Source organism: Bubalus kerabau, chromosome 1 (genome assembly GCF_029407905.1).
Source record: "Bubalus kerabau isolate K-KA32 ecotype Philippines breed swamp buffalo chromosome 1, PCC_UOA_SB_1v2, whole genome shotgun sequence".
In the NCBI taxonomy this organism is placed as follows: Eukaryota; Metazoa; Chordata; class Mammalia; order Artiodactyla; family Bovidae; genus Bubalus; species Bubalus kerabau.
Window position 1 is genome coordinate 249,979,192 of NC_073624.1, and position 26,493 is coordinate 250,005,684.

The 26,493-nt window shown below is 45.7% G+C and overlaps 2 protein-coding genes across 2 annotated transcripts in view; both read left to right on the top strand.

The window, feature by feature from the left end:
• RARS1 (arginyl-tRNA synthetase 1) overlaps positions 1–26,493 on the top strand; it is a 198,172-nt gene that overhangs the window by 87,179 nt on the left and 84,500 nt on the right. The window lies entirely within an intron of this gene.
• The window catches only part of WWC1 (WW and C2 domain containing 1), a 158,179-nt gene that overhangs the window by 85,027 nt on the left and 46,659 nt on the right, over positions 1–26,493 (top strand). Inside the window, exons 3-8 of the mRNA XM_055562748.1 lie at positions 1,104–1,307; positions 11,735–11,811; positions 13,436–13,515; positions 20,283–20,412; positions 21,891–22,037; positions 23,201–23,274. Of these exons, the coding sequence (XP_055418723.1) occupies positions 1,104–1,307; positions 11,735–11,811; positions 13,436–13,515; positions 20,283–20,412; positions 21,891–22,037; positions 23,201–23,274 (712 nt within the window). The remainder of the gene's footprint in view (positions 1–1,103; positions 1,308–11,734; positions 11,812–13,435; positions 13,516–20,282; positions 20,413–21,890; positions 22,038–23,200; positions 23,275–26,493) is intronic.

Below are 26,493 nucleotides of genomic sequence, written 5' to 3' on the forward strand. Positions count from 1 at the left end.
CATTTTTTTGTCCTATTACTTTTTTCTAAACTATCACTGTGTATTTTTATTGGATACATAATTTAAAAAATAAAAAAGAATGAATAAAAAGCATCCTACCAACAAGACATATCTACTGTCGATAATTTGCTGTTTCCTCCTAATCTATTTGAGAATATACATATATATTTTGATAAATACAAAATTATTTATGCAATTCCTACCCAGTTATTATTGTTTAGTTGCTAAATTGTCTCCAATTCTGTTGAGACCTCAGTACTTACACCTGTTTTTTTTTTTATTGTTAACACCTTTCTGTTTTTTTTTTTTCAAAATTTTTTCCAAAGACATGATTTTTAATGGCTGTTTTAGTGTATTGTGTAAATATAGCATACATATTTCAGCAGTAATTTCTTGTGTGACCTTGAGCAAGTCACTTAACCTCTTTGTCTCAGTTTTCTCTTTTGTTTAACCAGAGTAATAAAAGAATTTTCTCTATAGAGTTAATGTGAGGATAGAGGAGTAAATAGATACAAAGTAAATGAAATAGTGCTTGGCATAGAGTAAACATTAAATAAGTGATTGTTTATGATGAAGATGATTTTATACAAATGCATCTTTGCCTGAATTTATTACTTTTTGTAATAAATTACTATGGGAGGAATTATTGGATGAAGGGTATTAACATTTTAAGTCTCTTGATTTTCATTGTCAGATAGCCTTTTAGAAGGCTGTTCTAATTTACATACTGTGTGGACACAGTATGTCTGTACACCTTTTGAAATATCAGTTATTTTATTTTCCTTTACTATTTACCAAAATGAGTGACTTTAAGCATCTCTAATATTGTTGAACCTCTCTGTCTTACAGTAGAATTCATATCTGTTCATTCTGGCTATTCTCTGAGTAACTGCAGGTTTGGAAATTGATCCTGGTTTTTTGTGTATGTTTGTTTGCTTAATCCAAATGAAGAGTCTCTGCTATTCAAAAGGCAAGTTTAACCCATTTACATTTATTGTAATTTTATATTTATTACACTTTTTGTTCTCTGGTAGATTCTACAGGCCACCAACTCAACAGACATTTTTGAGGTGCTAATCTAGGATCTCTGGGGTCTGTTCCAGAAACCACTCAGATCGAGGATCCCCGGATACAATGGCGGCGGGAGCAGGAGCACATGCTGAAGGATTACCTGGTGGTGGCCCAGGAGGCCCTGAGTGCACAAAAGGAAATCTATCAGGTGAAGCAGCAGCGCTTAGAGCTTGCACAGCAGGAGTATCAGCAGCTGCATGCCGTCTGGGAGCACAAGCTTGGCTCCCAGGTCAGCTGTGAGTACCTCCCACCACCAGTACCCCCACCAACATGACCTCAAGGAAGAGGAAATGACCACACTGAGTCCTGCATGTATTGCCTCTCGACGCTTCTCAGATCTACCTGTGTTCTATCCTCTCCACTCCTTGTACAAACCACCACCCTTTTCCTGCTCCTGCTTGTGCTTTGCTATGATTCATCTGCCATTTTCATTCCATTTCCTTTCATTCATTTTTCATCTCAGAATGCCAGTTGACTTACCTGTCTCCTTATTTGAAGCCCTTTAGTGGCTGGGAGAAGCAGGGGTAGTTTTTGGTTAATGTACAGAGTTTCAGTTTGGAAAGATGACGTTTTGGAGGTGGATGGTACTGATGGCTGCACAGCAGTGTAAATGTATATACGGCCTCTGAAATGTATATTTTGAAATGGTTAAACTGGTAAATTTTATGTTATATGTATTTTTTTGCATCACTCTTTCCATACACAGCCCCATGTGATCAGACTCCTGCCAGCCACTCCCACCTCCGCTGATGCTCCCAGTCACTAGGATCTAGATGTTCTAAGCACACCCATTCTGCTCCCCTAGCCTGCCCTGCACCTTTCTACCTTGGGGCTTCTGTCCTTGCTGCTCCCCTGCCTAGAAAGATTTTCTATTGATCCGTTTGCACAGCTGGCTCCTTCTCACCCTTCCAGTCATCTCCTCTGAGAGGCTTGCTTCTGACAATTCCATCCTCAGATGCCCTTCCCCAGCATTAGCCTCTGTAATGGCTGTTTATTTTGTTCATAGCACTATCACAGTACATCTGCTTATACATCTGTTGGTATTTCCTAGTGGAGGAAATTCCCCGTTTCACTTGTTCACCCTCATATCTGCAGGAGGAGAACAGGCACCCCAGTCCCTTCATTCTCAGTGTAGGGAAATACCAGATCCATAGCTCTCAAAGAGCCCATTGACCTTCTCTGATGTTTTGGGGTTTGGGTTTTTTGTGTTTTTTTTTTTATCTTCTGCCACTATTTTTAATAGCTAATCCTTTTCTATGTTTACTGAGTGCTTACTAAATGCTCATCTACAGTCTGAATATGTTATTTCAGTTAATTCTCATAACAGTTCTGTGGGGAAGCACAATTAATATCTTCCTGTAACAGATGAAAAATCTGCAGCTTAGAGAAGACTGATAGCATACCCAGGGTCTTACAGCTGGTAAGAGGTGATAAGTTACAAACACAATCCTCTCCCCCAACATCTGCGGTTTGGGCCAAGGGGCCAGCTTTAAGCCATGGTGTCAGGGTTTCCATGCCTTGGCTGGGTAATCAAACACTCCCCCTGTGTGAAGCCCCCACTTTGAGAAATTTGGTCTGGGAGGAGGACAGTGAGTAGGTTACTCAATGTCCCAGCCCTGCCCTTTTCCTTGGCAACTCAGGGAAAAACCCAGAATCTCAGATTACAGAAAAGAACTGCATTATACTCATTAGCTGTTTCTAGGTCAAATAATGTCCTAGAGACCATCATGAGGGTTTTAGCACTTAATCTGTCTTAATCAGCTGGGACTGCCATAACAAATTACCACAGACCAGGTGGCTTTAACCTCAGACACTTATTTTCCCACAGTTGTGGAGGCTGGAATCCTGAGATCAGGGTATCAGTACAGTTGAGTTCTGGTGGGACCCTCTCCCTGTCTTCTCACTGTGTCTTCACATGGCAGAGAGAGAAGAGAAAACAACAAGCTCTGTGGTGTCTCTTATAAGGTCACTAATCCCATCATAAGGGCCCCATCCCTATAACCTCATCTAACCCTAATTACCTCCCAAAGGCCCCCTTCTCCAAATACTATTATAATAGGGGTTAGGACTTCAATATATGAATTTCTGGGGAACACAATTCAGTCCAAGTCCATAGCATTATTCTTACCAGAGCCCTGGAGGGAGATATTAATATCCCTAGTGAAATTCAGATTCAAAGAGATAATTTTTTTTCTTTCTGTAGTCTGAAATAGTGACAAGTGTATAGAAAAACAAACCATCCTATTTTGGAGGTCAGGATGTATACAGGGACCCCAAGTATCACACCCTGAATAACTTACTAACTTTGGGGGGTAAAATGTATTTTTTATATTGAAGAGCTGCAGCCACTGCCACCTTACACAGGGGTCAAATTAGCATCACCAATCATGAGACGAACTGACATTGTATCCTTTCTGATGTGATGCAATAAAAAAAATCACCAAGGATTCTTGACAAAAAACGTTTACTCTCAATCGAATCATGAAGAAACAACCAGACAGATCCATACTGCACAGTATCCTACAAGATAATTACCCAACACACTTTCAAAAAATAGCGCTGTGGAAAAAAACAGAAAGAGGGGCAGTGTTCTAGATTACAAAACGAAAAAAGTTAAGGAGCCATAAACCCAATGAAGTGTTTATACCTTGACTAGACCATGGATGGAGGGGAAAGCAGCCATAAAGATATTCTCAGGCAATTGGAAGATTTTCTTAAGTATAATAATGACTTTGTAACTGTGTAGGAGAATGTCCTGTTCCTAAGACATTCATGTGACATCATGTCTGCAACTTAATTCCAAAAAAATCCAGGGCGGCGGGGTGGGGGGTGGTGCGGGTATGGTAAACGAAAAAACGATGATGTCAGTCTAAGTGAGATCAATGACTCATTGATGGTTTTGGATATGGTACGGGTTTTTCCCAATAATCATTTATTGAGGGCTTTTATGATCCAGGCAGGCATCCTACTGAGAGAATAAGAGTGGAGGGTGGGATAGACAGAACAGATGTGGGGAAATGCTAAAAGTTGGTAGATCTAGGTGAAGGATCTATCAATATTCATCACATTATGCTTTCAAATTTCCAGTAGATACAAAGGTTTCAAAATAAAAGTTTAGGGTGGGGAAAAGAGCCAAGTGGCCGCAGTGACACATTCTTAGTGGGAGCTGTCCTGTGTGTTGTGGCTGTTTAACAGCATTCCTGGTCTCTGCCTATAGTATCTCCTACCCAGAGTTGTGATAACCAAAAATGAGTGCAGACACTGCCCCAGGGTGGGCTAAGTTGCCCCCAGCCAGAAACCACTGGTCTAGGTAAACCACTTAGCACAATTCCCTTAGAACGTATTAAAAGCTCAATAAATATTCTCTTGATAAGAAATACATCACATAATCTTTTGAGAATGTGGGCTCTGTAGCTGGACTGCTGGGGTCCAGTCCAGGATATGCAACTTCCTAGCTGTTCAACTTTGTACAAGTGATGCTGTTTCTCTCTGCATGAAGTTTTTCATCTGTAAAATTGACAGGGACTTCCCTGTGGTTAAGACTCTGTGCTTCCAATGCAGAGGGCAGGAGTTTGATCCCTGGTTGGGGAACTAAGATCCCACATGCTGTGTGGTGTGGCCAAAAATAAGTATAAAACTGACATAATGATAGTGTTACCTTCCACCAGTGTGTTACGGGGTTCGTACTTGGAATACTAGTTATCACATTCTTAAGCTCATGATAGATAATATCAATATTTATTTGATATTATTAATTCATTGACATTGAAATGACCAAGATTTTTAACCAATCCCTGGAACCAGTAAGAATAGACAATTCCTTATAGAAAGTAATTGAGGCAGTCCTGTCGTATGACTTCAGTGCTACTATGGAGTGCTGCATCAGGTTCAAAGACACCATCATTTTGAATGTTAAAGAAGAAATCAATAGATAGCTAGTGGGAAGCTTCTGTATTGCATGGGAAGCTCAGCTCTGTGACCTGTGATGACCTAAAGGGGTGGGATATGGGGGTGGGAGGGAGGCTCAAGAGAGAGCAGATATATGTATGTTATGGCTGATTCAAATTGTTGTACAGCAGAAACTAACACAACATTGTAAAGCAATTATCCTCCAATTAAAAATTTTTAAAAAAGAGAATCATCTCAGATCACTAGTTCTAAGATACAAATCAGCAAGGGATGGGGGCATCCGTCAGCCCAAGCATTCTAGTGAAACAGGCATGACCCAAGGCTCCTCATGACTTTCTTAGGGTTTGACAAACCAGGTTTGCCTTCCAAATCAAGCTCTCTGGCATGTTGATAGACCAGTGAGGTCACATGCCTCCCTCTAACTCAGATGGCCTGTCGGGGCTTGTGAGAGTTTTGCCACCTGGCCTTGACTGCTGTAGGGCTTGGCTACAGGTGGGGCTCTGCCTTGGGGACGGAGGCTTTGTTGTCATCACTGGTACAGTCTCTCACCCCGTGGGGAATGAGAAGAGAACTCTCATTTAACATGCATCTATCGAATTTCTGCAGGGTGATATGCTGGCCACTGTACATATGTTGTATCAAATAACCTTGCTACACATACACAATCCTAAAAGATACTGTTGTTCCCATTTTACAGATAAGAAAACTGAGGCCTGGAGAGAGAAAGTAGCTTCCCCAAAGTCACACTGTTAAAAAGTGGCAGAACTAGTTTTTATACCCATAAGCATCTGACTTCAAAACCAATTCTCTTAATTTAACCCAAGTCAGCCAGTCAAATTCTAAGGTTTGAGGGCTGCACTGGGGTTCTTCCATCCTTTGAAAGATGAGAGCTCAGGAGAGCTGGGTTCTTTGGGACCTCACCATGCTCCTTCCTCCTCCAGGCCTTGGTTTCCCATTTGGAAAATCAGTCACTGGGCGCCTTGCTGCTAAAAATGCCAGTTGAACCACCTACGTGCTTTCACTCATTCCTGAAACTAAGAAAATGTCAGATAAGAGATTTTTAAGGCGTACATGCACAAGGACAGGGAGACTTGGAGGAAAAGGCAGCAATAAAATGTGGAGACCTAAAGGTGGAAGGACAGATAGCAGCCTATTTGATAGACCAGATAAAAGAGGAATTGGGCTGACAGTGAGAAAAAACAGGCCTCTGGTCTACCTGGAGCATGTGCAAAAGTGTCAGGAATTGGAGGCAATGGCTGTCTCTGTGGAATGGGAATGAAGTTAGGAGGCCCTCAAAGAAGACTGGAGGAAAGTTGTTTCTGAGACACAGACCACCAGATCTCTTCCCCAAATCAGTGAGACCCAGGCCAGTGCCCATCTCCAACCTGATGAAAAAGGAGGTTTATTTTTAGGAGAGAATAAAACAGAGTCTCTGGACCACAGGATACCAGGCAAATTCAAAACTGAGGTGCACCGTACTGAAAACATGGTATTCAAGTGAACGTGAACTTGAGGATTGAGACCCCAGCCGGCATGTACCACCTGACTCCCAGAAGAGTACCAGGCTATTGCCTGCCAGGCTGGACAGTAGAAGAATCTGGGGAATCTGTCTCTTTTTTTCAGAGAAAAGAGATATAAACAGAAAAGATGAGATTTCCCTAGTGGCCCAGTGGCTCAGGATCTACCTGCCAATACAGAGGACATGGGTTCAATCCCTGGTCCAGGAAGATCCCACATGGTGGGGAGCAACTAAACCCGTGTGCCACCACTAGAGAAGCCCACAAGCCCTAGAGTCTGTTCCACAGCAAGAGAAGCCACTGCAATGAAAAAACTGAGCACCACAACTAGAGAGTAGCCCCCTGCTTGCCGCAGCTAGAGAAAAGCCCACACAGCAACAAAGACCCAGCAGAGCCAAAAATAAGTAAATCAATAACATTAAAAATAGAGAGAAAAGATGTAAAAACATCGACAGCAAGGATTCTTGGATGAAACAGTCCAGATAAATCACATATACCACACAACCCACAGTGAACCATGTAACCCATCTCCAACAAACTCTGCTCCAGGCAGCTTTTTGGGTCCCCGGTTTAAGTGTGAGCAGACGGCTGAGTTTATGGACATCTATGGGAAGCCTCTTACATGAACAGTAGAGATGAAACAAACACCTGGCAGCGGGGAGGCCTTGTAGGAAATGGAGAGTGTGCGTGGAGAAGAAAACATGGAGCAAAGCTCACAACTGTGAAAGTGAAACAGGATGCTGCATTTTATAAATAGGAGCATTCAGAGAGCACAAAAGAGCCTTTGGAAATTGAACTACGAGAGTAGAAATGAAAAACCTACAGGAAGCCTGGAAGGTAAAACTGAGGAAGTTTTCTAAAAAGCAGAACAAAAATACAATGAGATGGAAAAATAGCATCAGGCCAAGAACTCTATCCGAGTAATGAAAGCTCCAGATAGAGCAGAAGAAACAGAGAAGCATCAGTGACATAATTTAGAAAAATTTCCCAGAACTGATAGAGGAGATTGAAAGCGCTCAGTGAGCACCCAACACAGAGGATAAAAGTTAACTCACACCAAAGACATATCATTGTGCCACTTCAAACACGGGGAACGATTCGAGATTCTAAAAGCTTTCAGAGAGGAAAAACTAGGTCACACAAAAATGATCAGGACTCAGAATAGCTCCTGGCTTCTCAGTAGTAACACTGGAAATCTAAAAGACAATGGAGCAATGCCTTCAAACATTTAAGGAAAATAACTTCTGCCCCAGAATTCTATATCCAGCAAAACTACCTTTAAATCATGGATGTTGTTGCTGTTGTTTAGTTGCTAAGTCACGTCTGACTCTACACGCACGTTTTCCAAAAGTGATATTTCCTTCATGCCACCTTTCTCAGGAAGTTCCTGGAAGTGATATTCTACCAAAATGAGGAGGTAGTCACAGGGGGGAAGACATGGAATTTAGGAAGGAGGAGAGAGGGAAGCAGTGAGGGTAAGGGTGGGGGGAGTCCCAGGATGCCAGCCATGCAGGGAGAATACAGACACACACCCAGCGAGGCAGAGCCCAAGAAGGGAACTCAGGGAGAGGAGACTTAGATAACTGGCCAAGTGTGAGGTTGCTCAGTGATAAATGTGTGGAAAGTAAGCACACCTAAAAATGATAATTATTAACTTTAAGAAAAACAACCCCAAACATGTGCTGGAAAGAAAAAGTAAGCAAAGTTGGCTACATGCCTTGGCCCTGAATAGCGTTTACAGAGTAAGAGTAATACAAACACTGAAGGTGTCCCTGGCCAGAGTTATCTGTAAGGAAGATGAGGAGCTGAGAGGGGGTGCCCTGTGTGGGGTAGCGGTTGGGAAAGGGAGTGAGTCTAACACTCCATCCTCCAGAGAGAAATGAATACATGATGCCTAAAACAGAAAAAAAAAATCAAGAAACAGCGAAGCTTGCATATCATCAGACACACAGGGTTGGATGCCCAAGAAACTGGCTGAACCCATTGAAATGGTTCCTTTTTTGCTAGTAAGATTAGCAGATTGGGAAATGCTCTTTTTTTATAGCAAATCTGGTATGTATAAAATATGTGGCATTTTATATAGACTGTTAGAGTGTTCATACATAACTTGAATAAAAACTAAAAATTAAAAACTAGAAAAAGATGTCATCTTAAAGGCAATCTATACGGTCCTGTTTGAATATGAGATTATTTTGTTGTGAGTCACTGAGGGGACCTAGATACAGAAAGGAAGTTCATGACCTGTTTCTTGATTGGAGTGCTGGTCAGTTGAGTGTGTTTCTTTTGTGAAAGTCCACCAAGCTGCACACATACGATTTGTGTGCTTTTCCATTCCTATATGTACTTTTTTACTTCAACAAAAAGATTGCTTAAAAAATAACAAGCCACATCCTATTTCTGCAGCTTTGGACAGAAACAGTACATGTCACAGTGATTCTTCAGAGAGGGTGATAATTCCAGCCCCTGGTGGCCCCGTTGGCAGAGCCTCATCCTTCTCGGGTTCTCCCTTGAGGGTTTCTGAGTGTTTCCATGGAAGAACTCCTGCCTTCCACAATCTGCCCTGGCAGGGTTGGTCCCCATGGCCACCCTCTCCTTGTTAGGGTCAGGACTTGCCGTGTTTCGTGGGCTCTCTCAGGCTGCTACCACGCTCCCCTTAACACTTCCCCCAGTGAAGGCCAAGCCCAGCAGCATGGGTGAACAGGCTGGTTGCAGGATCGGGTGCTCACAAAACAGGCACAATTCTTTTTCGGTGTATCTTATTTCCTCACTGATGACTCTCATCTTTTCGCCATGTTTTCACTAACCATCGGTGGGTAACAAAGATCGTCAATGACCTTAAAATTTTGTCCGGAAGTGCCTATCTGGGCAGTTGCCTAAGTCAGTGCTTCCAACTTTGTATCCAACCAGGTCTCTCCTCTGAAACTCCCAATTCCAGCAGAGTTGAAGGAGTTAGAGCACAGGAAGTGAAAGCTTCAAACTGGAAACAAAACATGTATCCCTGTTCCATGCTCACAACAAGGGCTGTGAGGTCCTTCCTATCCAGGTGTTCCTGCCACTCATCTCTTCTGAGAAAGTCCAGCCTCAGTCACCATCACCATCATTCCAAACTCAGCAGAGGTGAAATGCTGCCCATGGTGCAGGACATCTTGTCAGTTTCTACGCAGAACAATTTTATTTCCCAGACTTCCCAGTGTTCCATTTTAACTTTCTTAAAGCATAATCGGGGGTTTCCCTGATGGTAGAGTGGTAAAGAATCCACCTGCCAATGCAGGAGATGCAAGAGGTGTGGTTTTGTTCCCTGGGTTGGGAAGATCCCCTGGAGAATGAAATGGCAACCCACTCCAGTGTTCTTGCCTGGGAAATCCCACGGACAGAGACATCTGGTGGGCTTCAGTCCACGCGGTCACGAAGAGTTGGATGCGACTGAGCACACACACTGCACAAGCATAATCAAAAGGTCCCCCCTGGTGGTTCAGATTGTAAAGAATCTTCCACAGGTTCAATCCCTGGGTCCAGGAAGATCCGCTGGAGAAGAAAATGGCAACCCACTCCAATATTCTTGCCTAGGAAATCCCGTAGACAGAGGAGCCTGGCAGGCTACAGTCAATGGGGTCACAAAAGAGTAGGACATAATTTAGCAACTAAACAATGGCAGCAAATCAAAAGGTCCACTCCAGTACTTAAACCAGGTCCACAGAGCAGAGCAGCAGCCCCTTCATGATTGTTCCTTCTACCTCCACACACGGAAAATTGCCCACAATCTCCAAATAAGCCTCTTTAGCCCCAGAAAAATCCAGGTCCCAACAAGTGATGTTAAACAGAAAGGGGAGGTGATAAAATTGCTCAGACCATAAGATGAAGGACTCAGGAGAACGCTTCTCTGGCCTCTCTGTCCTTTTCCTGAACAGTGCCTGTCCCTTTTCCTGAACAGTGGGGTTGTGTTTAAAGACACCATGCATCGTACACAGGGCCCATTTTCCTCTTCATATCAGCAGGTAGGAAGCTCAGAGCCAGGTCTGTGGCAGCGGCGGGTCAGAAATGGGACCTCATGGCATGCAGTGAGCCCAGCTTCATGCCACTGGCTTCCTCACTCTCGCTGTACGTTTATTTCATTTTCCTTCCTTTTAGATGGATCACTCTGTGTCCATTTTTGTAAGCCTTAAAATCCTTTATCAAGACACAAAGAAATTCTATTTTTAAAATGCACTAAGATTACAGCTGCAGGCATACCTCGTTTTATTGCACTTCACAGAGATTGTGGATTTTACAAATTGAAGGTTTGTGGCAACCTGGCGTTGTGAGATGATGGTTAGCTTTCTGTAGCAATAAAGTATTTTTTTTATTAAAGTATGTACATTTTTTAAGGCATAATGCTATTGCACATTTCATAGATTGCAATACTGTAAACAAAGCTTTTATAGGCACTGGGAAACAAAAAAATTCTTGTTGTTTGGATAATCCCTTTATTATGGGAGTCTGGAACCAAACCCACAATATCTCTGAGATACCTGTGTATGATAGAACTGTAGGTAGACATTGAAGGGTAACTTGAAGAGAAGATAATTGTATTGGATGATAGGGTTACAGGTAATTTATTTTCCTTTTCAAATGTACATTAATATTGTAAAGTACATTAAATGATATTTTTAGTAACTTCTGATTAGAAAATTATGTTTGTGTTAGAAATTGTAGAAAAGATAGAAAAATACAAAGATGAAAATTAATTTTATTCCACATCCAAATCTCTAAATATAATCTTTCTTGTCTCCTTCCACATATGTGTGTGTGTGTGTGTTACCTCTGTATATTTTCAAACTTACTCTTTGTAGTTTTTCATAAATTACTATTTTTTATTTAACAGTAAGTTTTGGGCATCTCCTAAATATTTAGTATCCTTCTACACCATCGTTTATTTGTTTGGTTGTTTTTTGCCATGCGCATAGCATGCAGAATCTTCGTTCCCCCACCAGAGATCAAGCCTGCACCCCCTGCAATGGAAGTGCAGAGTCTTCACCAAGTGGACCACCAAGGAAGTCCCTACACCATCGTTTTAAATCACTTATGTTGTACAGTCCTCATTTTATACGTATACCCTATTTATTTAACAAATTTCCCTTTGTTGGGCATTTAGGTTGTTCACTAATAGTCATTCCTTTCTGGATTTATCTAGATGGCCAAATAAGCCAACTTGACCAAAATATGTTTCATCTACAGAATTCCTTTTTCTCTTTTTGCAGTGGTCTCTGGCTCGTCATCCAGCTCTAAGTATGACCCTGAGATTCTGAAAGCTGAAATTGCCACAGCAAAATCCCGGGTAGGTCCTGTCTGCTTATGCTGTTGAAGGGGGTCCCTGAGGCAGCTCTGGGCTACTAACCTACCCACAAGACCAGAGTAGATGCTTCAACCAGGCAGTGGCAGCTGGTGCTGACCAACAAGACCCTGCGTAACAACAGCAGGAGCTGTAGTAGCCCTCGTTTTCCTGATAGCAGTGTCGATAGAAGCTACCCTTTCACAGGCAATCACTCTAACCAGGCGTAGTGCTAAATGCTCCGTGAGTAACACCTCATGCCCTCGCGATAGCCCTGTGAAGTAGCCATGTCACTATCTGCACTTTAAAGATGAGCCAACAGAGGCTTGGCGGGATTAAGTAACTTGCTCAAGGTCACAGTGGACTCAGGCTTACCCCAAATTTCTTCATGGAAGGTGCTCTCTTCTAGCCACTGCTTGTTCTGCATTATCGTATTTAATTACTTCCTGATTACCTTAGGGGACAGATAGTTTTATTCCCCCTTTACTGATATGGAGACTGACTGAAGACCAGCACTTAAATGACCTGCTCAAGGTGAAATCAGTGCTGTGAACATGGGTTTACTACAAATTCAGATGCCTGTGAGAAAACGTGAAAGGGGAGAAGCGGCTGGAGATGAGGCAGCAGGGACTGTGTAACCTAGAAGGGTATGTCTTGTCTAAAGGATAGTGGGATTTTAGCTCTGTGCTCTTGTGCCTATGCTGGAACGTGGGCTCCGCATTGGCACATCTTCAAGTATTTTCATAAAAGAACTGTGTGTCTAGGCCTAGTATACGAAACAGCTCAATATTTAATTATTAGCAACTAATTTTTTTTAATTTTTATTTATTTATTTTTGGCTGTGTTGGTCTGCGTGGGCTTCCCTGTAGTTGCAGTGAACGGGGCTACACTTCAGTGGTGGTGCATGGGCACAGGCTTCTCAATTGTGGGGGCTGCTCTTGTTGCAGGGCATGGGCTCTAGGGCGAACGGGCTTCGGTTACTGTGGCATGAGGGCTCAGTAGTTGTACTTCCCAGGCTCTAGAGCACAGGCTCGATAGTTGTGGTATACAGGCTTCGTTGTTCTCTGTGTCTCCTGGCTTTGGCAGGTGGATGCTTTACCACTGAGCCACCAGGGATGCCCATCAGCAACTAATTTTTTAAAAATTTAGTAAGACTGCAAGCCAAAGCATTTCTGCAGGCTGAAGCTGGCTCCCTAGCCAGGGCTGCGTATAAAGTTATTATGTTGCCTCTCGCCTCCCTGCACTACACTAGCGAATCCAGTACCTGCTTTAAGTAATGCCCAGCCCAGGTAATTGCCATTATCTTCATCTGTCAGAAACAGGAAGGGGAGGCTCACAGAGGCAAGGACATGGCTTGAGAGAAGCCAGCCAGGCATGAGAGAGGCCAGCCAGCTAGTCAGGGGGAAGGCCAGACTCTAGCCCAGGTCAGCCAGGTCCTGTCGACTTCCTGTTTCTGCGGAGCAAGGGCTGGCTAAGAATGACCTACAGGACCACCGGACTGGGAGGCCGACCCCAGCAACATCAGTGAGGGGTGCCCAGGGGATGCTGACCTGAGTCATTATGCAGGGGCAGTTGGGGGCTCTGGGTTAATATCCGCCTCTGACTCTCCGTGTGGTCTTCTGCCGTCCAGGTTAACAAGCTGAAGAGAGAGATGGTTCACCTGCAACAGGAGCTACAGTTCAAAGAGCGAGGCTTTCAGACACTGAAGAAGTAAGTCCACATCGTGGTGCAGGGTATGGGGATTACCCTCATCTGTGCTCTCCTCCCATCCTCTCTGTCCCCCTCTGCTTCATTCTTGTTCCACCCTCCTTGAAATGAGGCTTTCTAATTGTTTAGTTCCAGTTCTATTCTACTGAAGCCCATTCCCCAAGCTTGAGGTTTAGGAAGAGAAAAGGGAACTCATTTCCGATTCAGGTTCTCACAGTCCTCTGAATTCCAGAAGTCATTAAAGTCTGTTCCATTCAGTTGAGTTTTGCCAGCCACAGAAATGAGTATCGCTAGGCATGTCTGGGCACCTGACTCCTCCCCTCCTGTAGATGGGGGAGAATCTGATATGCACATGGACAAAACCAGCTCTTTCCATGGCCCCCCAAAGTGAACAATGACCCTGGCTTGTACGCTGCCAGAAGAAACAAGGATCCCTTCCCCAACAAACGGATTTCTAGAAGAGTGGGCTCCATGCCATGCACACTGTGCTTTGCAGGTGGCTGAAGAGATTTCCAGAACTTTGACCAAATGTAGTTTTCACTTTTAGAAGCTGACGTGCAGCCACGAACATGCAGTTCTCTTGTTTCCTCAGAGAAGACGTGCTCCTTGTCACTTTTATGATTATACTAGCAGAGATTTATTGAGCAGGTAGTCCATGCCAGGGAGCACTTCCAGTGTTTCTATCTGGGTGACCCCTCATGACAACTCTGTAAGGAATGCGCTTTTAGCTGATTCCTTTGTATAGATGGAGAAACTGAAGCGCCTAGTCCATGTTCCTGAGTGTCAGCTTATTGTTGTTACTAAACCACTCATATCACTGAGACTTGTGCCTTGAGTTATGTTCGGTACATGTGATGAGCTCACGGGACAGTCATTACAGAGATGCCTCGTAGCCCTCCTGGAAGCTCCAAAGAGGACGGTCAGTAGATGTCTCTGTTCTAAGGACTATCTGCTTAGATTCCCAGTGAGGTCACCTGTACACAGACAGCATCTTCTCTAGACACTGCTGTCTCACTCTCCCTGACTGTACCTTCTCCTCATTCTCCAGACTTCAAACCACCTCACTACTCTTGGCCACAGCCCCAAGCCTTTGGGTGTTTATCTCCAAGCCCTGTGAATCGAGGGGAGTTGTTCAGTTCAGTTGAGTCACTCAGTCGTGTCTGACTCTGCGACCCCATGGACTGCAGCACGCCAGGCCTCCCTGTCCATCACAAACTCCCAGAGTTTACTCAAACTCATGTCCATTGAGTCGGTGATGCCCTCCAACCATCTCATCCTCTGTCGTCCCCTTCTCCTCTTGTCCTCCATCTTTCACAGCATCAGGGTCTTTTCAAATGAGTCAGCTCTTTGCATCAGGTGGCCAAAGTATTGGAGTTTCAGCTTCAGCAGCAGTCCTTCCAAAGAACACCCAGGACTGATCTCCTTTAGGATGGACTGGCTGGATCTCCTTGCAGTCCAAGGGACTCTCAAGAGTCTTCTCCAACACCACAGTTCAAAAGCATCAGTTCTTCGGTGCTCAGCTTTCTGTATAGTCCAACCCTTGAGGGGAGTTGACCAGTGGGGCTGGTGGGTTCCTGTTCACATGCCCCCACTCCTCAGACCCCGATTGTCCAGGTGGGCCGCCAGGATATAAGGAAACATGGCTCTGTGTTGTAGATTGCATAGAGTGCCTTTTAGTGTTATGTGTTATGGCTTTGTGTTTATATAGATATATATTGTTTAGGTGTGTATCTATACATATGCCAGTCCTGCCTCTCAAGCCAGTTTCTAGTCTCATCAGGACAAGGGGCTGCACTTTATGCTTCTTGGTAGTCTCCAGTGGTGCCAAGGGCAGCCAGGGGCAGTAATGTGAGTTCAGAAAATTCCTATAAAGAAAATGGCTTCATGAGTCTTCCAAGGTAGTGGCGCAGGTTCTGAGCACATAGTTTAAGGGCTACTCACTCTCAGAGCAGGGGTCCTCCCCCTTCCTCTTCCTTCCTCCCCTCCCCTCTTCCTCCAATGTCTGCCTCGCCATGGTCCCCCACCACCACCACTCCCCTCCCCCAACTCCTAGGTACTCTGGAACTTCTGGTTAAAACACTTCCCATTATTCTCTGAGCCACCACAAACCTGTTTTACCACTCTGTCACCCTGTAGCAGCATTGATCATTCTTGTTGCTTGGTAAGCTGACACTGAAACCCCAAAGACAAGACTCCTTTTCTCCCCCTCCCTCAGCCTGCCCACCCCCACCCCTTTGATATCAGGCCCAGATAAGGCCTCTCAGGGCTCCTGGGCCGGAAGCCGCCCCCGTGTTCCCTGTGGAGGAAGGTTTCTGCTCTAATGCGCACCTTGGCAGAGAGGGTTAGGAATGTCGCTGCCAGGGGCGGATGGCCTGGGTTCAAATTTTAGTTCCCAGGGAACATGAAAAAGTGTTTTGCTTCATCCCCTTGAGCTTCTGTTTCTTTATCTGAAAAATAGGATATTGTAAATATTGAATTGGAAAATCCGCGTCAAGCGCATGACCGTACCTGGCATGTAGGGAAAACCTGGTGAGCTGAAGGGGGTGGTGACCTCTAGATAGTTGACTGTTTGGACTTGGGAAGGAACTCACATGAACTGTGCCTTCGCCTTGGGCACCAGTCACCTCCTTCCATCGTCTCTACTCGAGCAGCTTTTATTCTGCTTCCCTTTATAGGCCAGGGTACTTGATGGGGCTGCAAATAGCCCCAACCTCGAGAGTGTCGGAGCTAGACCTGGGACTCCTGGGTTTTGAAACTCATGTCCTTATACCTGCCTTCCTGGCATCATCCCAGATAAACCCCCCAGACCCCCAAAACATCAGGCCCCTTTCCCTCTCCCAAGGGACTGCCATTCAGTATCCACTGGGGAACTGTCCAGTCACTTCTTAGCATCCTGTCTTTGTGGAACCTGGAGGAAGCTAAAACTCATTTGGTTCATGGTCAGCAAGGGGTTTTCCAGGTGGCACGAGTGGTAAAGAACCCGCCTGCCAATGCAGGAGACACAAGGGACATGGATTCAGTCCCTGGGTCAGGAAGATCCCCTGGAGGAGGGCATGGCAACCCACTCCAGGATTCTCACCTGGAGAATCCCATGTCCAGAGGAGCCTGGTGGGCACAGTTCATGGTGTCATAGAGTCAGGCATGACTGAAGTGACTTAGCACACACACACATGGTCAGCAAACCCAATTTTAAAAAGAAAAAAAGGTTGCTGAGGATGGAAGCAGACCTCTCGGAAAAGACTGAAAAGAAAAATCAGGACCAAAGCCAGGTATTTGGCCCCATCAGCTGCCTTGAGCCCTTGTAAATAAGGAAGACTAGGCATACCCTCCCTGGGGGCGATGGGCAGGACAGCATCTCTCTGCTGGTCCCCAGAGCCACCCTGCCCAGTGAGAGTTGACTGGACAAGACCCAGAGGAGCTGGCTACCACCAGAGCCTTTGCCCTGCTTCTCTGTGGCTGCCGGGTGTGACTGACTCAAGAGCTTAGAGAAGGACAGCCGTGTAATTTGGAAATCCTAAAACACACGCGTCCTGCTCCCCACCCCTCCCAGCACACACACACCCTCTCCTTCCCACCAACCACGCAACTTTTCTTTCCCTTAAAAAAAAAAAAAAGGATTCATTCACTGAGTACATAATGGTAACCCTTTGTTCTGTTCCCCCCACTACCCAGTCCCTGAGAGTCCGAGTTCCTCTCTGGAGCCAAATTCCAGAGCCTGGGTTGCTAAGGCCCCTGAGAGCAGTCAGGTAGAAGCCATGTGAGGCGCCCGAGGCCCTGAAGACAGACCACTTCTGTCTCTTCCTGCTGAGGATTCAAAGCCACCCTCACCCGGTTGGCAGGGGACAGCTGGGCACAGCCCCCTGCCCAGAGCCCCCAGCCAGGTTCAGACAATACAGCATCTCCCCTGACCCCCTTTCCATTTGGGACAGGGCCACCTCTGGCCCCAGGACATTCAGCTCTAGGGGGAGCCTTCTCTCCACCAAGCATGTTGGTCAGGCCTCTGCTGAGAAAGCTCCCTGTAGACGAAGTTTTCAAACTCGATCTGAGACCAGTCTTAGCTGACCTGGCAGGCTCACCCAGGCCCAAGTCCTCGAAAGGCATAGACAGGCTATTTTTAGCGGGGAGACATAATTGGGGCTTTGTCTTCCTCCGAGGAGGAGGCTGAAGGGATGGGGCCGTGAGACAAGTCTCCTTACCCCTCCCCGCTTGCAGACAAGGAGGCTAGGATGAGAACCTGTGATTCCCCACTCAGGTTATTTTTAGCCCAGGACACTTCGGCCTCTAGAAGGCCAGAAAAGCATGCCTCGGAGTGGTTTCTCATCCTGAAATAATGGGTTTGTGGTGTTCCCTCAGACTACAAAACTTCCTTTTCTTCATTGGGCACTGAAACCTCCGCCCTGGCTTTTGATGTAAGTGTGAAGCAGTTAAAATTTCTCTCTGTGCTCAGAGCCTTGTCCACAGCACAGCTCTCCTTCTCCAAGAGGGCTTGGGCCCCCTACCAATAGGATTCGTTTGACCTTCAGAAAATGGCCTCGTGCCCCTTCACCTCTGTCTTCCTCCATCAACATGAACCTGTGTGTAGGGCCTGGATGAGCCAGCAGACTCCCCAGTCTGAAAGTATTATAACCCCTCACATTTGTCTCATACTTCCTAGCTCCCCACCTCATGTTCCAGCCTTATCCCTCTTAACATGGCTCACAGCTTGGTGAACATGGGCGAGGCATATGGCATTATCCAGGTTTTTTTCAGAGAAGGAAGCTGAGGCTCCATGTGCACGAGGGCCATGCCCAAGGTCATGCTACTAAGTGGTAGCAAGGGGTTTCTTCATCCTTCTAACCTTTCCTTTGTGTGGCCATTAACTTCAACAAATGCTTTTTATTATTATTATACTTTAACAATAGTTTACTTATTTATTTACTTCTGGCTATGTTGGGTCTTTGCTGCTTCACTGGCTTTTCCCTTTTTGCGGCAAGCAGGGGCTACGTTCTAGCTGCAGTGCACGGGCTTCTCGTTGCAGTGGCTTCTCTTGCGGAGCACAGGCTCCAATCGTTGCAGCTCCTGGACTCTAGAACACAGGCTCAGTAGTTGTGGCACATGGGCTTAGTGGCTCCATGGCATGTGGGATCTTCCCAGACCAGAGATCGGACCCACGTCTCCTGCACTGGCAGATGGATTCTTTACCACTGAGCCACCAGAGAAGCCCAACAAATGCTTGTTAAAGGCCATGCTTCTCACCAGCGGTGATTTTGCTCCTCCCATCCAAGGGACATTAGGTAAAGTATGGAGACTTTTTTTGGTTGTCACAACTCAAGGTCCAGATGCTGCTAGCATCTAGTGCGCAGACGCCAGGGGTGCTACTGAGCATCCTACAATGCACAGGACAGCCCCGACAACAAAGAATGATCCCGCCCCAAGAATCCTGAGGTTGAGAGACCTGAGTCAAGGAACACGAAAAGATGCTCAACATCGCTAATCTTCAGGGAAATGTAAAAGTATCACCTCACACCAGTCAGAGTGATCATCGTCAGAAAGAACACAAATGTTTGTGAGGATGTGGAAAAAGGGGAATCCTTGTACACTGTTGGTGGGAATGTAAACTGGTGTGGCCACGATGCAGAACAGTATGAAGATTTCTCCAAAAATTAAAAATAGAGCTACCACATGACCTAGTAGTTCCTCTCCTGGATATATATCTAAAAACCACTAATTGAAAAAGATACACACACCCCAATGTTCATAGCTACAGTGTTTACCAGTACTAAGATATGGAAGCAATCTAAGTATCCATCAACAGATAAATGATAAGGAAGATGTGGTACATATATACAATGGAATATTAGTCATAGAAAAGAATAAAATTTTGCCATTTGCAATGACGCTGATGGACTTGGCATTATGCTAAGTGAAATAAGTCCAACAGAGAAAGACAAATGCTGTATGATATCACTTATATGTGAAATCTAAAACATACAACAAACTTTGAGCATAACAAGAAAGAAGCAGAATCACAGGTATAGCGAACAAACTGTGGTTGCCAGTGGAGAGAGGGAAGGGGAGCAGGACGGTATAGGGGTAGAGGACAAAAAGGCATTATTATGGGATTATAGGAAATCATGTGTGTGAGTGAATCCTCTTGAAAATTGTAAAGCACTATAGAATTGAAAGACTTTCATTCAGTAAAATAAAATAATGTTAAAAGGGGAAAAAAAGGGACTTCCCTGGTGGTCCAATGGCTAAGACTTCACACTCCCAGTGCAGGAACCTGGGTTCTATCTCTGGTCAGGGAACTACATCCCACACGCCTCAACTAAGACCCAGTTCAGCCAAATAAATAGATATTTGGAAAAGAAGATCACATTAAAAAAAAAAGTGTGGCTCTGTGCTATATAATAAAACTACTCAAACATATTCAAGCTTATCAGATGACACTACCGCATAAATTATTAATTATAACACAACGTACGGAATGTCACAGCTCTACAAGATATGTTATGAGAACGTCTAGTCCAGCCTGGAGACCCAGGAGATGATCAGGGAAGGCTTCCACTAAGAGTTGACTTCAAGAATGGTGTTGCTTCTGCAGCCTAACACTGACATTTGTAATTTGACAGGGACCTTCTGTGCTTTATCCAATAGGCAGGACCTGAGGAAGAAGGGACAGAAAGGAGACTTCTTTCAGGACTAAAGCACTGTGGTCTGTGTTTTTTCCCTGGGGGAACCTTATCCATCACCCTCTTTTTGTCTGACCTTTCCCCTTGACTGTCTCCTAGAATCGATAAGAAGATGTCAGATGCTCAGGGCAGCTACAAACTGGATGAAGCTCAGGCTGTTCTGAGAGAAACAAAAGCCATCAAAAAGGCCATCACCTGTGGAGAAAAGGAAAAGCAAGATCTCATTAAGGTACAAGACCTCCCAGTGACGGGGGCCCCATCCCAGTTTCTCCCGAGCACCTTTCTGTGCCAGGCAGGACTCAGGTGGGCTATTTCCATGTGCTGCCAGATCCCTGAGTTCAGAGAAGAGAATGGAGGTTCAGAAGCATGAAGTGACCTGCCTAAGGTCACACAGCCAGTGGCAGTGGCAGAGCCAGAACAGAAGCCCTCTGGTCAAGATTAAAGGTCACATCCTGGCCACCAGCTCTAGCTGTCTGGTTTACAGAACCAAATGGTGGGAGCTGGCTTCAGCATCACTAACCTTGGCATCAAAACATAGCATCCTTGTAAGCGTTTCATTGCATGTTCCGACTCTGTGCTGGGAACTGACTAATGGTGATAGCTGTGATGCACTGTGCCAGGCAGTTGTGCCAAGCACTTGGCCCACACCATGCCTCACTTTCCCCTTATATCAGTGCTGGGTTATCCCCAGCATACAGCAAAAGACTGCACAGATCAGAGAGCAGGCACTAGAGCCAAGATTCAACCCCGTCAACACCTAACTCAGAAGCCCATGACTTGATGAGGGAAGCTTTACACTCTGTGACAAACAGAATAATTTCAAAGCTCCTACCAGGACCGCAGCCCAGCGAAAACACTGAAACCAGGCATTAGTGGACAGTGAGGCATGTTCCATTCATGCTTAGCAGTTAAGTGTGCCAAGCCTTAAGTCAGATAGACCGGGACCAAATCCTGGCTCTGTCAGTTGCCAGCTTCTCCACGTAACAGCTCCCTCATGGATAAAATGGGGGTGCACATGTGCCTGCTCAGTCACTTCAGTCGTGTCCAAGTCTTTGCAACCCTATAGACTGTAGCCCATCAGGTTCCTCTGTTCATGGGATTCTCTAAAGCAAGAATACTCGAGTGGGTTGCCCTGCCCTTCTCCAGGGATTCTTCCTAACCCAGGGATCAAACCCGGGTTTCCTGAGGCTCCTGCACTGCAGGAGATTCTTTACCACTGAGCCACCACCGGGGAAGCCCCAAATGGGGATAATCACAGGTTATTCCTTGTAAGATTGCAGTCAGGATTAAATAAGATCATGGTAAAACAGACAGTTATTAAGTATTGACTAAACCAGCACTTTACACTGGTCATCTTATCTAAACAATATGATAGTCAATATGATAGCCCTGTGAGATAGGACCCATGGTTATTCCCATTTTGCAGGAAAAGAAACTGAGGCACAGAGAGGTTAGTCAACAAGGTCAGAGCACACAGCTAGGAAGTGGCAGAGCAGTGGATCCTGACTCAGGCTGTGCAGCTCCAAAGCCATTGTCCACACTGGTCTCTCCCCTGTAAAGGGCCTGGCACCTAGTTGATACCCACCCACTGGTAGCTCTTTACAGGAGAAGTGGGGTGTCAGGGCCCCTAGTAGATTCCTAGAGAGTGACAGACCCAGAGCACCCTCCATGGAGGGGGTGTTGCTAAGCCTGCCCTCCCCGCTCCAGAGCCTCGCCATGCTGAAGGACGGCTTCCGCACCGACAGAGGCTCCCACTCTGACCTGTGGTCCAGCAGCAGCTCTCTGGAGAGTTCGGGTTTCCCACTGCCGAAACAGTACCTGGATGTGAGCTCCCAGACGGACATCTCAGGAAGTGTGAGTACACAGCACATGCCCCCGGGGCCCCGAGAAACAAAGTACCCTTCTTGTTACTTGCCCAAGAGCCCGGGGCACTCTCTGAGCTTGGGTGCTGCCCCAGCCTTCTCTTGCAGACCTCTTGGCCTCCAAATGACATGAGATGACGACGTGGAGGGGTAGCCAGCTCTGACTGCTGGTTCCAGGAATGCATCTCTAGGTGCTGCACAGAAAGCTTGTTTGAAGGGTCTTTCTCAGGTTTTCCTTGTGCTGATTAGCAGCGCCATTCTGTTTTCCTCTCACCAGCTGAGAAGCAGAAGATAGTTCTCTCCTGTTCACCCCAGACCAATGCATGTGGCTTTCAGACAGCTGCTCACCTCCCAGTTCAAAAGCTCAGCCCTGGTTAGAGTAATGAATAGTGCAAGTGCTGTCCAGACATTGCTCCTGAAAGCCTCAGAGCAGGACTGACCCATGGCAATCCGTAACTTAGAAGAGCTCTTGTTTTCTTGGAGCAGGTGGCATTGAATGAACGAGCCTCCATGCCTAAATGCTCTTCCATGGGGTCTCCACAGTCGTATTCCCACTTGTGAGGAGAAGCTCCATTCATGTCTGATGGGGTGAGCCTCAGAGTTGTTTGACAGACTGGCATGGCCAACGGGGCTGCCCCCTCCGTCCTCACACCACGCATTGTCCAGCCACAAGCCACCGTGGTGAAGCATTTGTGAAGGAACCATGTGCCTTCTTCCAAGCTCTAGGACGCTCTTGTCACTCGCTGTTGCACTGCGGGCTGCAGGCCCCCAGAGTGTGGTGGAGCCCTCCCCAGCGGGCCCAGAGTGGCTTTCTCGTGTGGTGGCCGTGCCTGTCTCCTCCTGGCCAGCGGTCCACCACGCTCCTACCACCTGAATGAGCTCCAAGCCTTTTGGGGCTGCAAGATGATATTCCGAGCCCTCGGCTTCTCTTCTCGAAGTGATAAATGTGTGCTTTGGGGGCTCTTCCCAGGCCTGAAGGAAAGAAAATGTTTTTCTCCTAACTAGCTTCCCTGAGATTCATGCAGCCAGCTCAATAATTGGGTACTATTTTTAGCTCCTTCCCACACAAGCTGTCAAGTCTCTCAGGAGCCCCTGAAACCCAGCTCAGCTCTGGCTACCATAACCATGTAATTCCTGACCTGTTCTTTCCTCCAGTTCGGTACCAGCAGCAACAATCAGTTGGCGGAGAAGGTCAGATTGCGCCTTCGATACGAAGAGGCCAAGAGAAGGTAATTAGAGGCTGGGGTCTGGGGGCAGGATGGTCCCCCAGTAATAACTGGTTGGCCAAAACGTTTGTTCAGGTTTTTCTGTAAGTACTTAAAATCCAAACACACTTTCTGGCCAACTCAGTACTATTGTAGCCTGTCTGCTCTGTGCCTGCTTTTTACACATTTCATGGTGTTTAATCCTTACAAAGATTGTGAAGGTGAGTATTATCATCTTCATACTTTAGTCTTCTCTGAAATTCTGGAAATGACTGAACCAGGGACGCTTAGATAAAGAGTGCAACTATGCTTTGAACCATACTTTAAACCTCAAACCTAGTAATCTTCCCACTTGCCTGCCTAAAAATCAACCTCTAAAATCAAGGCTTACCAACAATCATGTAAATAGTTGTATGCGAAAGAGCACACCTGGGGTTTTAGCAACAGGCTAAAAAGACTACTGATACTACCCGTTTCAGTGTCTCCTGCCCAACTGGGAACAAGCTGTGTTTTTAAACTGTGTAGACACCAGGGACTTTAGATATTCTGTGACTTCACAGAATCCTAGGCAGTTGGGTTCCACTACTGCAAATAATGGAGAAGGAAATGGCAACCCACTCCAGTGTTCTTACCTGGAGAATCCCATGGACGGAGAAGCCTGGTAGGCTGCAGTCCATGGGGTCGCACAGAGTCGGACACGACTGTAGCAACTTAGCAGCAGCAGCAGCAACTGCAAATAGTAATCAAAGCTGACATTCTTAGAGAATCTGTAACGGTCCAGACAGTGTATACTCATCATCTCACTTAATTTTAAAAGCAACCTTATAGCATAGCTTATCTCATATTCTCTCCATGTTAAGAGAAAAGTAAGATCTAAGATGTTTCATGACTTTTCAAGGTAGATTCAGAATCTGAACTGGACGGTCCATGGTCTTCCTATACACTGAGCCTATATTTCTAAGAAAGAACTCACAAGGTCTGATGGTAAATGAAACCAAGCACATTGCATCCATTCCTCCTTAGGCTATATGGCCCAGCCCATGGACATTCTAAGTCAGGCCAGGGAGACTGTGGTGGTACCCAGCCCTGCCCCTCTGCCAACAATGCAGAAACGCTTGGAGGCAATGACGGGAATCCTGTAGAAACTGGAAGCAAGAAAGGGAATTCATAGGCTTATTGAATGCCAAAGTGCAGGGGTAATCTAGCTTCAGGCACAGCTGGATCCAGAGTTTCAAATGATGTTACATAGACTCAGTCTCCTTTTCTCCTTCCTGCTTGCCTTTGTGTTGACAGGTTTTTCTGTCAAAGCAAAAAATGACCCCTGCTCTTCTAGACTTACATACTGCCAGGCTAGCAACCCCAGCAGAAATAGGACCTACCTTCCCCATACAGTTTTACAAAGCTTTGAGATTGAGACTCATTGGCTTTTCTGGGAGAGCCTGTCATTGTCGCAGGGTGGGAGGAACTGGAATTCTCTGAAGGTCCAGACATGAGTCATGTGCCCAACTATAGGAAGGGGACTGAGGTCAGCTCTGTGGGAACCAAGTGACCTGAAAGTATGGGGGGACATGTCGATTTCCCAAAGAAAACTTGGAATATTGTTAACAAAAGAAGCAGAAAGTGGATACTGTTCAGGTGGGGAAAAACACACCCTGTGCACTATTTCAGCTCCCCCTGGAGATCCTGCAGAACAGCACAACTTCTGCTTTGGACAAACACTTCCTGGCCCCTCTGAACTCTGTATATATTCCAGTTTGCAGTGGTGGCTATCTTAGATGATCAGTTACGGAGAAATGAAAGGGCTGGAATCTTTCCTTTAGGCTTGCGCCACTAAACTTCTGATTACAGAGCTTTCTGACTCATCTACCTTTATCCAACTTTGTGCCTCCTCTTTCACCTAAAAGTAGTTTAAGGACAAAGAATAAAGTAGCCTGCACAATGGGGAAGCAAAGGCTGTGGGACTTGAGGCAGGGAGGGTAGGTGGCTGTAACGCAAGGTCTGATTGCTGCCAAGTTTGGTCATGTTTGACCTTCAAGAAAACATTCAATTAGCGACCTAAAAGGGAAGAAAAATTAAAAAACAAAAACAAAAACAAAAAACAGGGGATATGTGTATATGTATGCTGCTGCTGCTAAGTCACTTCAGTCCTGTCCGACTCTTAGCGACCCCATAGACTGCAGCCTACCAGGCTCCTCCATCCATGGGATTTTCCAGGCAAGAGTACTGGAGTGGGGTGCCATTGCCTTCTCCGGTGTATATGTATAGTTGAATCATTTTTCTATATAGCAGAAACTAATGCCATGTTGTAAAGCAACTATACTGAAATAAAAAAATTTTAAAGGACTTTTCTGGTGGTCCAGTGGTTAGGACTTTGTCTTTCCAATGCATTGGGTGCAGGTTTGATCTCTGGCTGGGGAGCTAAGACCCCACATGCCTCTTGGCCAAAAGATAAAACATAAAACAGAAGCAATATTATTAAAAAAAAAATCAATAAAGACCTTTAAAGTATGTTTTAAAAATACAGAGATTGACTCTGCTGGATTTAGGACAAAAAAAGAAGCATCAGTCACCCCTTCAATTTCCCGTGTGTAGTAGAGCCCCCACCCCCACCCCCCGACTTGGCCGTAGCACCCTATTCTCAAGCAGTTGGCTGGATAACAGCTACAGTTATCCCAAAGCCGGTTTTGGTGGACTGCTGTATATGTGAGTATGGGATTAAGATTAATTCACTCTAAGAGTCCCTGCTGAGACACCTGGCTGGGAAGGAGCAAATGTATATGTGGTTCTCTGTGAACTTCTCACTACACACCCTGGAGGTCTCATCTCCAACAATGTTTTTGGTAAAATAAGAATTTGGCCACACTGTTTGCAGGTAAGATTGAACTGAGGGTCTGGAGGCCTGGGACCCCAACAAATACTGGTCACGTGTATGACCTGCAGTCGTAGGGGAACCGTAACCTCTCTGGCTACCTGCCCCACAGGATTACCATCAGGTCCTGTCCACCCCAGGGTAGACAGTGAAGGGGCTTCCCTGGGGGCTCAGATGGTAAAGAATCCACCTGCAATGCGGGAGACCTGGGTTCCATCCCTGGGTGGAGGAGAGTCCTCTGGAGAAGGGAATGGCTACCCACTCTAGTATTCTTGCCTGGAGAATCCCATGGTCACAGGAGCCTGGTAGTGATAGCTATTAAAAAAAACACTTTGCAAAGACTAAATCCTAAAGAATCACATGATTGTTTTTAA